This window comes from Palaemon carinicauda, chromosome 19 (assembly GCF_036898095.1).
Source record: "Palaemon carinicauda isolate YSFRI2023 chromosome 19, ASM3689809v2, whole genome shotgun sequence".
NCBI lineage: Eukaryota > Metazoa > Arthropoda > Malacostraca > Decapoda > Palaemonidae > Palaemon > Palaemon carinicauda.
In genome coordinates this window covers 75,639,383-75,655,051 of record NC_090743.1, presented here as the reverse complement: position 1 = coordinate 75,655,051, position 15,669 = coordinate 75,639,383, and the positions used below count along the sequence as shown (strand labels likewise).

Here is a 15,669-nt window from a genome sequence, read left to right as displayed (position 1 = left end):
TTGGATTTTTCATTATAACTGTAACCTGTTCTTTGATATTTTGGGAATTTTGAACTAATGTTTTATCTATATTTTCTACTTTGATTGTAGGAGTTAATAAGAGAGACACTTGTCCTCAACCAGTGTAAATAGGTTGACGGTTTTTGAATATTAAGATTCCATTAATACTACTAAAGAAATATACTATGATTTATTGTTTGTAATGACGAAATATATTATGATTCCTTTGATTGTACTAAAGAAACACATTATCATTACATTGATTGTGCCAAAGAAACATTAGGATTCTATTGATGGTACTAAAGAAACATATTATGATTTATAATTCTATTGATTGTACCAAAGAGACATTATGATTCCATTGATTGTACTAAAGAAATATATTATGATTCCATTGATTGTACTAAAGAAATATATTATGATTCCGTTGAGCTGTACTAAAGAAATATATTATGATTCCATTGATTGTACTAAAAAAATATATTACGATTCCATTGATTGTACTAAAGAAATATATTATGATTCCATTGATTTTACTAAAAAAATATATTATGATTCCATTGATTGTACTAAAGAAATATGTTAAAATTTCATTGATTGTACTAAAGAAATATATTATGATTCCATTGTTTGTACTAAAGAAATATATTATGATCCCATTGATTGTACTTAAAATATATATCATGATTCCATTGATTGTTCTCAAGAAATATATTATGATTTCATTGATTGTACTAAAGAAATATATTATGATTCCATTGTTTGTACTAAAAAATATATGATTTCATTGATTGTACTAAAGAAACATATCATAATTCCATTGATTGTAATAAAGAAATAATAAAGAAAAATATTATTGATTGTACTAAAGAAATATATTATGATTCCATTGATTGTACTAAAGAAACATATTATGATTCCATTGTTTGTACAAAAGAAACATATTGTCATTCCATTGATTGTACTAAAGAAACATATTATGATTCCATTGATTGTAATAAAGAAATATATTAGGATTCCATTGATTGTAATAAAGAAACATATTATGATTACATTGATTGTACTAAAGAAATATGATTCCATTGACTCTACAAAAGAAACATAATATGATTCCATTGACTCTACAAAAGAAACATAATATGATTCCATTGTACTAAAAAACATTATAATTCCATTGATTTTACTGAATAAACATATTTCGATTCCATTGGTTGTACTAAAGAAACATATCATGATTCCATTCATTGTACTAAAGGAACATATTATGATTCCATTGATTGTACTATTATTATTACTATTATTATTATTATTATTATTATTATTATTATTATTATTACTATCCAAGCTACAACCCTAGTTGGAAAAGCAAGATGCTATAATCCCAGGGGCTCCAATAGGGAAAAATAGCCCAGTGAGGAAAGGAAATAAGGAAATCATTAAGTGCAGAAAACAAATTAACAATAAATCATTCTAAAAAATGTAACAACGTCACAACAGATATGTCATACATAAACTATTAACAACGTCAAAAGCAAATATGTCATGTGTAACTATAAAAAGTTTCATGTCCGCCTGGTCAACAAAAAAGCATTTGCTCCAACTTTGAACTTTGGAAGTTCTACTGATTCAACTACCCGATTAGGAAGATCATTCCAAAACTTGGTAACAGCTGGAATAAAACTTTGAGAGTACTGTGTAGTATTGAGCCTCATGGTGGAGAAGGCCTGGCTATTAGAATTAACTGCCTGCCTAGTATTACGAACATAATAGAATTGTCCAGGGAGATCTGAATGTAAAGGATGGTCAGAGTTATGAAAATTCTTATGCAACATGCATAATGAACTAACTGAACGACGGTTCCAGAGATTAATATCTAGATCAGGAATAAGAAATTTAATAGACCGTAAGTTTCTGTCTAAGAAATTAAGATGAGAATCAGCAGCTGAAGACCAGACAGGGAACAATACTAAGGAAACATATCATGATTCCATTGACTGTACTAAAGAAACATATGATGATTCCATTGTTTTTACTAAAGAAACATTTTAGATTCCGGTGGTACTTAGGCCAAATTTTGACCCATGACCGCTCGTGACAGGATTATCCACTCTTCTCTATCCTGTGCCATATGGAGCCTTTCATTTGGGTTTCCCCCAGAGATTCTTACATCCTCCTCCAAGCATCTTCTCCAATCTTTTCTTGGCCGTCTTACAGGTCTTCTTCCAACAACTTCAGCCAAGAATATCCTCTTTGGAGCTCTATCCTCATCGATACGAGCCATGTGTCGTGCCCATTGGAGTCTTCTTGATCTAATTACATCATATATATTTGGTTGGTTTGCACTATTTCCTATTTCTCTATTATGTCGTCTTCTCCATCCATTTATTTCTTGGTCGTAGAAGGGCCCCTCTATTCTTCTCAGAATCCCATTCTCAAAAATTTCAAATTTTTTCTCTAATGTTTTTGTTAGAGACCATGTCTCGCATCCATATATCAAAACTGGTCTGATAACTGTGTTATATATTCTCAATTTTGTTTTACGGGAGATTGATCGTTGTTTAAAAAGGTCTGTAAGGCTGAAATAACATTTGTTGGTTGCTCCAATCTTTGCTGTAACTTCTTCAGCCATTCCAGCATTCTGCGACATAATAGTACCCAGATATTTAAAGGATTCTACTGTCTCAATTCTGATGCCTGCAAGATCTACATTTCCTTGTAATTGCAGTGTTCTTGCTACTTACATGATTTTAGTTTTGCCTTCGTTTATCTCTATTCCCTCCTGGCAAGCCATTGTTTTGAACTGATTTGTTAGGTGGAGCTGAGGTTGACCACTATGATATCTATGTCATCAGCATAGCCTAAGCAGTTGACACTTACGTTATTAAAAGTGACCCCTTCGTGCCTGTCAGTTATGCTTCTTGCTACCTTTTCCATTACCAGGTTGAAGAGATGGGGGGAAAGGATGCATCCTTGTTTTAGGCCGCTTTTCACTTGAAAAGTGGTAGTATATCTTGAGCCGCATCTAACTGAGCATAGGGTATTTTTATAACAGGCTTTCCTTACCCTTATGAGTTTTGAGGGTATTCCGAATTCTCTCAATATATTCCACATTGATGTTCGGTGTATGCTGTCATATGCCTGTTTGAAGTCTATGAATAAGTGGGTTTGTTGTTTATCATATTCCCAGTATTTTTTTATGACTTGTCTGAGGGAAAATATTTGGTCAATGGTAGACCACCCAGCTCGGAAACCACGCTGATATTCTCCGATTATACTTTCTGCATAGGTGGTAAGTCTATGGTATATAATTATTGTAAATATCTTATGTGCTGTAGGTAGTAAACAAATACCTCGATAATTACTGCAGATTAATACGTCTCCCTTCTTATGTATCCGGATAAAGATTCCTTCCCCCCACTGATCTAGAGTGATTTCTTCATTCCAAATTGTCACCATCAGATCATGAAGTTTTTTTTTTATCACTTCACCCCCAGATTTCCAAAGCTTCTGCTGGGATGTTATCATTACCTGGGCTTTTATTATTTTTTAAATTTTTAATTGCCTTATTTGTTTCCACTCTAGTGGAAACAAAAACTCTATTTACATTTCTGTTTTCCCGTCGGAATTCCTCTCTCCAGCCTTCATCTCATGGGGCTTGTAATACCCTGGCTCTAACTTGTTTCCTCCTCTCCGCCACCTTTCTGCATTCATTATCATACCAGTGGGCATTTCTTCTTCCTTGTATGTAGCCAACTTCATCCTCTGCTGCCTCCTTAACTGTTTCTTCAATTGCTTGCCATTTTGTATTTAAATTTTCAGCGTCTGCATCATCGTCTAACATCTCTAGCATTTGAAATCGGTTAGTGAGCTTCATTTGAAAATTGTCCTTTACTGCCACTTCTTTCAGCTTTTCTACATCATACCTATTTCTTTTTTCTACTTGTCCTGATTTTCTTGCACACAGTTTTTCTTTAATTTTTGCCCTTACTAAATAATGATCAGTGTCACAGTCTGCTCCTCATAGACTTCTGACGTCTTGTAGTGACCTGCGGTGTTTTCTGCTGAAAAGTACATGGTCAATTTGGTTGAAGGTTCTACTGTCAGGTGACTTCAATATATGCTTACCGATATCTTTGTGGGGGAAGCGACTTCCACCACTTATTAGGTTGTTGGTGATCGCAAAGGAAACCAGTCGTGTTCCGTTGTCATTTGAATGTTCATATAGGCTTTCTCTTCCTATGGCAAGTGCATATGCGTCTGTCTCTCTGCCACCCATTGCATTGAATTCTCCAGCAAGCACTATCATATCCTGTTTTGGGATATCATCAAGGACTTCTTGTAATTTTTCGTAGAACAGATCTTTATCTTGGTCTTTACTGTCTTCTGTAGGGGTATAGCTTCCAATAACTGTCACTCTAAACCATTTACAATTAATTCTAATTGTCACTAGTCTTTCATTTATGGGATGAAAACTAATAAGAGACTTCCTGACTTTTTCTGTTAAAAAGAAACCAACTCCTTGTTCATGTCTTCCATCTTGTCGTCCACTATACAGTATACATTGTTTATCAATTGAGCCTTTTTCATATTCAGTCCACCTTACCTCCTATAATACTGCAATATCCAAATCATATTTACTCAATTATTCCATCAGACTTGTAGCGTATCCTGCTCTGTATAAACTGCTAACGTTCCATGTACCAATCTTTAGGGGAGTCTTCCATTTGAGGGGTCCAGTTTCTCTCGAGGAGTCGTCAACGTTATATTCGTCCAGTTCAATCCTATCGTGAGTTTCCATATCAATAAAGGTTTTCCGAGGTGGGGGTGTTAGCCCCATGCTCAACCCTCCCCATTCACCCAGGCTTGGGATCGGCCTTGGCTGGGTATATTATGATTCCAATATTTGTACTAAAGAAACATATTATGACTTCATTGATTGTACTAAAGAAACATGTTATGATTCCATTGGTTGTACAAAAGATACATATTATGATTCCATTGATTGTACTAAAAAAACATATTATGATTCCAATGATTCTACAAAAGAAACATATTATGATTCCATCGATTGTACTAAGGAAACCTATCATGATTCCATTGATTTTACTAAAGAAACATATTATGATTCCATTGATTTTACTAAAGAAACATATCATGATTCCATTGATTGTACTAAAGAAACATATGATTCCATTGATTGTACTAAAGAAACATATCATTCCATTAATTGTAATTAAGAAACATATGCAAACATCCACACGCACACATTTGTGGGTGAGGGAGGTATGTATGTTCATGTATAAAATAATGAATAATCAATGTTTTTTATGTCTCCATATTGATTATGATTGGTTCTGATCTGGGTCTCAGAGTGTATGGAAAAACGGATATTAGAAAATTTAACAACATATGAATCAGTTTCTATTCGCAGCATATAAAGCAATAAAGGAAAGGTATAGCAGAGGGGTTCCTATAAAAACATTCATTTACTTTAACTACAAAATCATGCAAAGTCTCCAAGCACCTGGGAAATGACAGTCCATTTATATTCCATTATCTTGAAGCCATTTCCAGTTCTCTAATTTTGTATATTTGATTATGAAAGGAGCAGGTTTTGGTGTTTACCATGACTTGTTTGTGTTCAGATTTATATTGGAGAAACTGGTAGACCTATTCCTCAAGGATTTGTGAACACAAGCTGTCAGCGAGATCTAAATATCAGAATTTGGGATTCATGTATCTATATGAGGCCAAATTTTTAACATTAAGTGGAAGTAGCCTGAGCTTTATTTCAAAAGTAGTTGTTCATTTGAAATTAAGATTTATAATGTATTTTTAACAATCAGACCAAATATGAACCATTCACCAGGATGATAAAAATATGATTTAGACAAACTGATATTTAGATGCATTGTCAAGCAATCTGTGCACTGTCATGGAGGAAGGGTTATTTTGAAAACTACTTTTACGTTATAGGAAAACTGGCCAATATTTGTAATCCTGCTTAAAACTGCAGACATCTACACTTTCCATATTTAGCGGGAGATTTGAGATGAAAAACTCAACTAATTTAATGCTAATGGGATCATACACACATACACACAAACACACACACACACACGCACACACACACATATATATATATATATATATATATATATATATATATATATATATATATATATATATATATATATATATATATATATATATACATATATATATATATATTGTAAGGACACCACTCCCTTCGTCGTCCAGAAAATAAACAAACTGTTTATTTATTTGAATTCTCCTTTCGCCACACCGTTGTTTCCCATGTATATGTACTCCGTTCTATCAGAGCTACATTTTGACATATGTATTATTTCATTACATGTTTCTGTTAACTCATAATTCGTATATTTGTAAGTGTAAGAAAACACATATATTTTGGCTGGCAATTCAATCTGATTTGGCGCCAATGCCATCCTACCTTTCCGTCCGCACCTTGTAATATACTCCCACGCACATTTGAATAAAGCATCAGTTGATCTTGGTGACGCTTGTCTCACTGTCCTTACAAATGGTGACCCCGGAGTTGAAAGTAGCATCAGCGGTTTGGCTTTGCCATTAACGGACTTATTACGGCCGTGCTACCTTCTCTAGACTCCGTTACCTTAGTCGTGAGCCTGACTTTGGTTCTCCCACACTTCGGTGCATGTAAGGCAGTAGGATGAGCTTAACCGACATATCAACTTCCCAACTCTTCGCCGACTCGTCGTCTGGCCACGATGCAGGAAGCAACACGCCCATCGCACCCAACGGCCTTGCCTCCACGCCCAAAGTCAAACTGCCGCCCTTTTCTCAACACAACACCGCTTCCTGGTTCCTGAGAGCAGACATACTCTTCCGCGTCACTAGACTCAGCGACTCCTGCGCCAAGGCTGACATCGTTCTCACCTCCATACCTGAAGAGGTATTCGACAAGATTTCCCCATGGCTCTACGCCCAGGCCGGCCAAGTTTCATACGAAGACCTGAGGACGAAACTCATCGGTATCTACTCCCTCTCCGTCTCAGCAAGGGCACAGAAAGTCCTGGACCTCGCCGGCAAGCCCATGGGTGACACCTCTCCTGTCGAGGCGTGGGACGAGTTATCCGGCCTGCTTATGCTCCCCGAAACAGACAGCAACGGCCGACGACGTGAGATTTGCTTATCTTGCGAGATCTTTCTTCGACACCTACCACAGGACATAAGGGCCCAATTGACAGACGCCGACACGCTCCCGATGAACGAACTCCTGTCAAAGGCTCAGAAGCTCCACGAGGCCTCCAAAGCATCTCGCCTTGGAGCATCATCGTCAGCACCGCCTTCGTTCTCCTCCTTCAGCAGCTGCTCTTCCACAGACTCCTCGGCAACGGCCCCTGAGGACGACGAGATCAACGTTCTATCAAGAAAGAAACCGCCGCAAACAACACGACCTAACCCAGCATGGTGCTTCTACCACCAACAGTTCGGCAGCGACGCCAAGAAATGTAGAGCACCATGCAGTTTCCCTAGAAGATGACGCCAGAAGCATCCACCTGCCACCATCGCAGCCGCAGTTAACCAAAACAAGAGTGGTTTCTATATCCTCGATACCATTTCCAGCCGTAGACTCATGGTAGACACCGGCGCAATGCAGTCAACGTTCCCACCTTCCAAGTCCGACCTAGACCGTGGTCCCGACAAAATCGCTCCCTCACTCATCACCGCCAACGGATCTCTCATACGGTGCTATGGGATTAGGATCCTCAAGATATCTATCATGGGCCGTTCGTTTTCTTGGCCCTTCGCCATCGCTGACGTCAATCGGCCCCTCCTCAGTGCGGATTTCCTTGTCCACCACGGACTCCTCGTCGATGTCGCTAACAAACGTCTCATCGACACGGGAACCTGCCAGTCCCGCGCCCTGCAACAATGTCCGTATCCGCCGTAATGACGCACCCCTACACCGACCTCCTACGAGAATTTCCCGAGGTTTTCAAGCCCGAGCTCCGACACTCGCCAGGCTCCCCGTCCAAGCACGGGATCTACCACCACATCACAACGACAGGACCTCCTACTCACACCAAATTCCGCCGCCTCCCGCCCAGAAACTGAAGGATGCCAAACGCGCCTTCGAGGACATGGAACGCATGGGTATCTGTAAGAAAGCATCGAGCCACTGGGCATCGCCCCTACACATGGTAAAAAGACCGGACGGGTCCTGGAGACCTTGCGGCGACTACAGGCGCCTCAACCTCATCACAACGCCCGATCACTACCCGATGCCCAACATGCAGGACCTAACGAACGCGTTGCACGGCGCGAAGTATTTTACCAAGATGGACCTCCTCAAGTCTTACTTCCAGGTCCCCGTATTTCCGGAAGACATCCCGAAAACTGCCATTGTAACGCCGTTTGGATCCTACACCTTCGCATACTCAACCCTTGGTCTACGCAACGCCGGTGCGACCTTCCAACGACTAATGGATAGCATTCTGGGTGACCTACCTTTCTGCGTCTGCTACATCGACGACATCCTGATATTCTCGAAAACCAAGGAGGAACACCGGAGGAACGTCCGCACCGTCCTCAAACGCCTACAGGAGAACAGCCTGGTCGTACGTTTCGACAAATGCACGTTCGGTGAGGAAGGAGTGGATTTCCTTGGTCACCGCGTATCCTCGTGCGGGGTAAAACCCATGACAACCAAGGTCGACGCAGTCAGAAAATTCCCGATACCTACGACCATCCGCCAACTTCAGGAGTTCCTGGGGATGGTCGATTACTACAGGCGCTTCATCCCACAAACCCTGTCAGCCCTCGACAAGGTCCTGAAAGGAAAAGCGAAAAAACTTGAGTGGGGTTTGCCCCACAAACAGGCATTAGCCCGGACGAAGGGTGCCCTCGCGAATGCCACCACCCTGGCTCATTTCGACGACAACGCGCCCCTGCGACTAACGACCAACGCCAGCAACGTCACCTGTGGGGCTGTGCTGGAGCAACTCGTCGATGGTTCTCCTCGACCGCTGGCATTCTTCAGCAAGAAATTGAAACCCGCCGAAACAAGATACAGCACCTTCGATAAGGAACTCCTCACCGTCTACCTCGCCGTCCTCCACTCCAGGCACATCTTGGAGGGCACTCCCTTCACAATCGCGACGGACCATCAACCCCTCAAACACGCTTTCACGAAATCGACAGACGTATGGTCCTCCCGACAACAACGTCATCTCACAACAATCGCGGAATTCGGGTGCACCATACGTTACGTCCCAGGAAAGAAAAACCGAGTCGCGGACGCCCTTTCAAGGATTGAAATTGACGCAATCCACGTGGGAATCGACTACGCCAATCTCGCAACCGAACAACGCACCGACCGAGAAGCACAGGATCACCTGACGGGGCCATCCGCGCTCAAGATAAGTGCGATTCCCCTCGGACCAGCAGGAGTAACTATTCTTTGCGACACCAGCACCGGCCGCCCACGTCCCTGGATACCAGCCTCCTGCAGAAGGAAAATATTTGATATCATCCATGGACTTTCACACCCCTCAGGACGCACCACCGCTCGCCTTCTGTCTGAAAAGTTCGTCTGGCCAGGGATAAAAAAGGACGCCCGAGAATGGGCGAAGTCATGCATCAACTGCCAGTCAAGCAAAGTCAGCCGTCACACCGAATCGGGGGAAGGCGATTTCCCCCAGCCAAAAAGACGTTTCGGTCACATACACATCGACGTCGTGGGACCATTGCCCCCTTCTGGATCTGCTCGCTACCTGCTTACAATCATCGATCGCTCCACGAGGTGGTTGGAGGCATCGCCGATGACCGAAGCTACGACTCAAGCATGTGCCGAAGCCCTCCTGTCAAGCTGGGTGAGCAGGTTTGGCGTTCCTGACGACATCACGACACACAGAGGCCCCGCTTTCCTCTCAGAAATATGGCTCGCTTTGGCGAACCTGATGGGGACGACGCTCCACATCACCCCGGCATACAACCCCGCGGCAAACGGCATGGTCGAAAGAACTCACCGCGCCCTCAAGGCGTTCTTGATGGCGAACTGCACCGACGGGGACTGGATATCACGACTTCATTGGGTACTCCTCGGCCTTCGCACCGCCCCTCGCGCAGCCGGCAAACCTTCGCCCGCCGAAAAGGTTTACGGGGAGGCGCTTGCAGTTCCTGGTGAATTCTTTCCCTCATCAACCGACGACACGCAGCTGGATCACCTAAGGGACATCGCCAGGAAGTTCAGGCCATGTCTCAAAACTTACCAGGACAGAACCAAGCACTTCAAGCCAAAAAACCTAGATGACTGCGGGTACGTTTTCGTCCGCGTCGACGCTCATCGACAACCACTAACTAGACCTTATCGAGGCCCCTACCGGGTAATTAAGAAGACAACGAAAGCCTTCCTTCTCGACGTCCATGGCCAAGAGGACTGGGTCTCAATAGACCGCGTGAAACCAGCGTTTCTCGAAGGAAGCGACACCGCCTCCGCCGGACCTGGCAGATCCAGAGTGCCACCTCAAAACAAGGCGCCCAACGAAAGAAAAATCATCAAACGACGACAAGAGGAAGAGATCCTTACGCCGACTGCCGGAGCGCCCTTCCGTTCAAAAACAAGAGGAACCCTCCGACGCCCGAAAAGATACGAAGATTGATCATCAGCCCTCTACGCCGCCCGATGTTTTGTTGGGGGGAGTACTTGTAAGGACACCACTGTCCTTCGTCGTCCAGAAAATCAACAAACTGTTTATTTATTTGAATTCTCCTTTGCCACACCGTGGTTTCCCATGTATATGTATTCCGCTCTATCAGAGCTACATTTTGACATATGTATTATTTCATTACATGTTTCTGTTAACTCATGATTCGTATATTTGTAAGTGTAAGAAAACACATATATTTTGGCGGGCAATTCCATCTGATTTGGCACCAGAGCCATCCTACCTTTCCGTCCGCACCTTGTAATATACTCCCACGCACATTTGAATAAAGCATCAGTTGATCTTGGTGACGCTTGTCTCACTGTCCTTACAATATATATATATATATATATATATATATATATATATATATATATATATATATATATATATATATATATATATGGGTGTGTGTACGCATGGAAAAGTAGCCTTAGAAATTCTACCTCTAGCTTCCACACCTACTGTCTCATGAATCTAACCCAAAGAGACCAGATTTATCCAATTCTTACACCAGGCATAGACACTCAGCTGATACTATCACACAATATTCTCCCAGGGTTGGTGCAAAGAACATGCTTAGAAAGTCTCTATCACTCCATTATTATCTCATCTACATAAAAGAAATTTATTATTATCCCATGTGTTATCATTTACCACTAACCTGCTTGCTCTTGATATCTTCCTAAAGCTTTATTGACAAAATCTTCTAGCTGTAGTTTCATTGGTATGTCGTGAGTTATGTAGGTATAGCAATACACTCAATGTTAGAGAAATTTTAGTGCATCTGGTTCCCGAATATATTCAACCTGCTTATTGCTCCAATGCAAAAAGACATGTATAGGATAATATTATTCCTTAATATTTAAAATTGCACTAGAGAATCTTGCTATATCAGTCAGTTCAAGCCTCACTAACAATCTAAAAGGTCATAGTTCCTTTTGCCTACAGTTGTACCTTCGTTTTAGTCCTTTACTTCAACTCTTATTTTTCCCAATTCCCTTTCCTCTATCTGGCTACCTAACCCCTTAAACTTTTGTTCCATGCCTCAGTTGCAGCTAGATGTTTTAAAAACCTCTATAGTTCTATCACAGGTGAGCAGAAAATTTTACGTCAATAGTAAAATATCATGTCCTCAATTATTTTCTCATAGAGGAAATTGTTCTCTCACCAAAAAAAAAAAGTCCATTATAATTATAACTTGTGCATCACCACGTCTCTTTGCTACTTATACCTGTAATTTCTGGAAGCCTATTGAAAACACCTCTGGTTCGCATTGTCTGGGTCAAGATTTGAGCCCCACTAACAGCCCCAGTACATTTCAGTATTGTCTGCAACCCAACTGTCTTTGTTAGCTAGAGGGGAGAGGGATGTTGTCGGGTGGCTTCTAGGTCCACCCACGGAGTCATCAGCAGGCAATTACTGGTACTTCCTGGGTGTAGGCTTGGATGGAGAATGTCTTGGGTTTTATCACATGTATATAGGGTGGGTTTCAAGGATATTTCTAAGAAGCTTAAGGACTTGCCCTTTGCCACTCGTAGGCTGTCTATACTGTAAACCTGAGAGTTGATAGGCATATTCTAAAGTACTATTCTTTGGTTATCCGTTATCGAACACTCATTTCACTTGGGTTACTAGATCAACTTCTACTCCTTGAAGCCTGAAACATATCAATTCTACGTATGAAGTGACGCCGATGCTCATATTTGTCGTTTTACTGTTTTCAAATATATACAGTACGATAAATCCACTCAACATGGAGGTATTGGCTTGACTATACTAAGCTATAGAAATTTAATGTAGTTAGTATTCTTAATCATGTTTTTCATTGCTACATACTTTATCTTTAATTTAATGATACTGCTTCTGTTCTGAAACAATATCCTTAGCTGCAAATATTTGAACTAATATATTCGATGATATATTTGGTTTTGAGCATAAGATTGGTGACAAAGTTGGTGTTCTTTAAAGATATTGTTACTTACCAAAATGGTGTACAGCATGTAACAGTACACCAAGCGTTATAAAGGGTCCATATCCAAACGACTTGGCCAAATTACAAGTGACGAGGGTCATAACAAATTCAAAAGGTGCCCCAACTGTTACTGTGAGGCCAAGAAGTTCTGTGCTGCCTCCAAGGTCAAATAGGAATAAGTACATAAATGTTTCGAAGTAGCCTTGAAACATTCCTGTAGAGGAAGAAAGCTATATTATTAATCTGTAATCTATGATGTTAAATAATTTATTGTTAGTGACAATAGTAACTTCAACGATTTTACTTCTTCACCTGATTTTTTGTCGCATATAAAAATCTTTGATCCACAAAACCACATTTTATTACTTGTAAGGATCATTTTAGGGCACAACAAGAAAAACCTAAATTATCCTAAGTGATCATGTAACCTTTAAACCATGTTTTAGGTCATTGCTCCATTTAGAAGAAAGATAAAAGTTATATATAAACAAATACCTATTAATAAAAAGACCAAATGAAATATTTTGCAGCATTAAATGCCAGTTTTATAGAGGACAGAGGTAAAGACACTACATAACATAACAAACAAAAAAAAAAATAATGTTCTACAATCAGTTGTTAGTTAAAATTTGGAAACCATGTAATACTCAGTTCAATGGACTCGGTTTCATTTATATGAACAAAATACACTAATCAGTATTCCTTTACATTTAAAAGAAAAGTAAATCATGAATTAAAAGAAAATGTAGACTCATGTGCCGCTACCAAAGTACCAGCTAAAGGTGAAATTGTGTAAGAATTGCAATAAATGATAAAAGCATTGTACTCAAGTGAGAAGTATGTAAAGTATACAAAATAAAAATATTCATATATACTAATCACTCACTATCGTATACACATATAGCACCATTCATCTCTAATTATACATTCACACTTTCTTGTTGCTAAAGATTCTCTTTCAATAGTCTTGCAACATCATTAATTCATATCTTTGCTTTTCAACGACTTCCAAATTGTTCTATACTTTTAGCTCTGCATGTGGTCGAACTCACTCCAAAGCACCGATTAGGCTATTTTGCAACTCCACCACATCGTCCTTTCTATAATTCTCACCCATTTAACCTTTCTTACTCTATGTATATAAATATATATATATATATATATATATATATATATATATATATATATATATGTATATATATACATATATATATATATATATATATATATATATATATATATTTACATATATACATATACATATATATATATATATATATATATATATATATATATATATATATATATATATATATATATTTACATATATACATACATATATATATATATATATATATATATATATATATATATGTATATATATATATATATATATATATATATATATATATATATATATATATATTCTTATGAAGCTGGTCTAACATGTGAGTAGATTATTTTATTCTCGTATTTCATTTGTGTATTTAAGAGATGTATAGCCAGCTCGTAAGGGGAGTTCCACTCAAGTGGGAGTAAGTAAATGTATGTAAATTATAAAAGACTTTTGTTATTAATTTAGGTATATTTCATTCAGATCCATATATTTAAATTTATGTTATTTTAAAGAATAAAATCTTTATTTCACATAGTTTGGTTACGAAGTCTTATGTAAACTTCTTGAAATGTATGTATGACACACAGGAGGTATAAACACCAGGGATTGCATCATGTTTCCACGTGGTTGGAAATTGCATGGAGTTCTAGACTAAAGTTATTTTTTTTTTATATTGTTATTAGAGGACTTGGTCGGAGTTAGCCAAGAGAGTTGCCCCTATCAGATGACGAAATAACCACCATACTTCAAACTGCCAAGTTGACAACATTGATGACGTAAAACCCACCCAGTCTCTGGCCCCACGCTTTGAGAATGATTGGCTGGAAAATTCCAGAATGAATTAGGATGATGTGTATAGGGCTTGCCCATGCTTAGGACAGAGATCCAGCCTGACATTCCACAGGAATTGTGCTTCCGCCAATCCTTTCATCAGCACCACTTCAGCTATAGTTTCCTCACAAACGTGAATAATGTTTTCTTTAAACGTGTATAGTGTATAGTGTTCGCTAAAAAATTTGGTAATCTTTGATTTTAAAAGAAGTGATGAGAATTTGTGAGTACAGTTTATATTGTAAAATTTTTTTTTTTTTTGGACCGGCCCTGTGTGATAAATATAAAAAAATTAAGTGCATTTATTCTTGCTTAACCGTTCGGTAACCTTGTGTGAGCCCAAAGGACGTATGAGTAATAGGTACGTATATGTAAGTTTAATTATGATTTATTTTCTAAAGTGTTAAGTGTGAACTTTTTTCATTAATTGTCAAATCTAAAAATTTTCATAAATTGATTTCTTGTGAAACAAGTGATTGTAAAATTTTTGAAGTGTCATTTTGTCTTAAGTCTAAGGTATAGTCTATAATTATATTTTGAGTGATTTATTTTTGGTATTACTGTTGAATTGTTATTTTTATGGAATATAAATAACTGTAAAGAAGTATTATTTCAATCACTAATAATTAATCCAGTAACTCGCTCGTAGCTCCCGACTTGGAACGGAAGTAAGAGGTTGATTTAAAAATAGCTCCTGTTAAAAGTAAAGTAATCACCCAGTTTTGTTTTGAGTGTAAGGTAAAGAGACCTTTAGATATTCAGTGCTCATATATATCAACGTCTGGAAGTTGCGTATCATTCTCAGAGCTCGGGGGTATTCTCTTTTGTATCAGATTATGTAATATAAAGCAGGTAAGTTTGGGAGCTTGGGAATTTATGTAATTCACTACTCATAATATATATATATATATATATATATATATATATATATATATATATATATTTATATATATATATATATATATATATATATATATATATATATATGTATATATATATATATATATATATATATATATATACATATACAT

At 38.6% G+C, this 15,669-nt stretch overlaps 1 protein-coding gene across 4 annotated transcripts in view; it reads right to left on the bottom strand.

The window, feature by feature from the left end:
• The window catches only part of LOC137658682 (major facilitator superfamily domain-containing protein 6-like), a 115,553-nt gene that overhangs the window by 45,890 nt on the left and 53,994 nt on the right, over window positions 1-15,669 (bottom strand). For all 4 annotated transcript variants that reach the window (XM_068393659.1, XM_068393658.1, XM_068393660.1 and 1 more), the window contains exon 7: window positions 12,701-12,904. In XM_068393659.1, coding sequence (XP_068249760.1) covers window positions 12,701-12,904 — 204 coding nt within the window. The remainder of the gene's footprint in view (window positions 1-12,700; window positions 12,905-15,669) is intronic.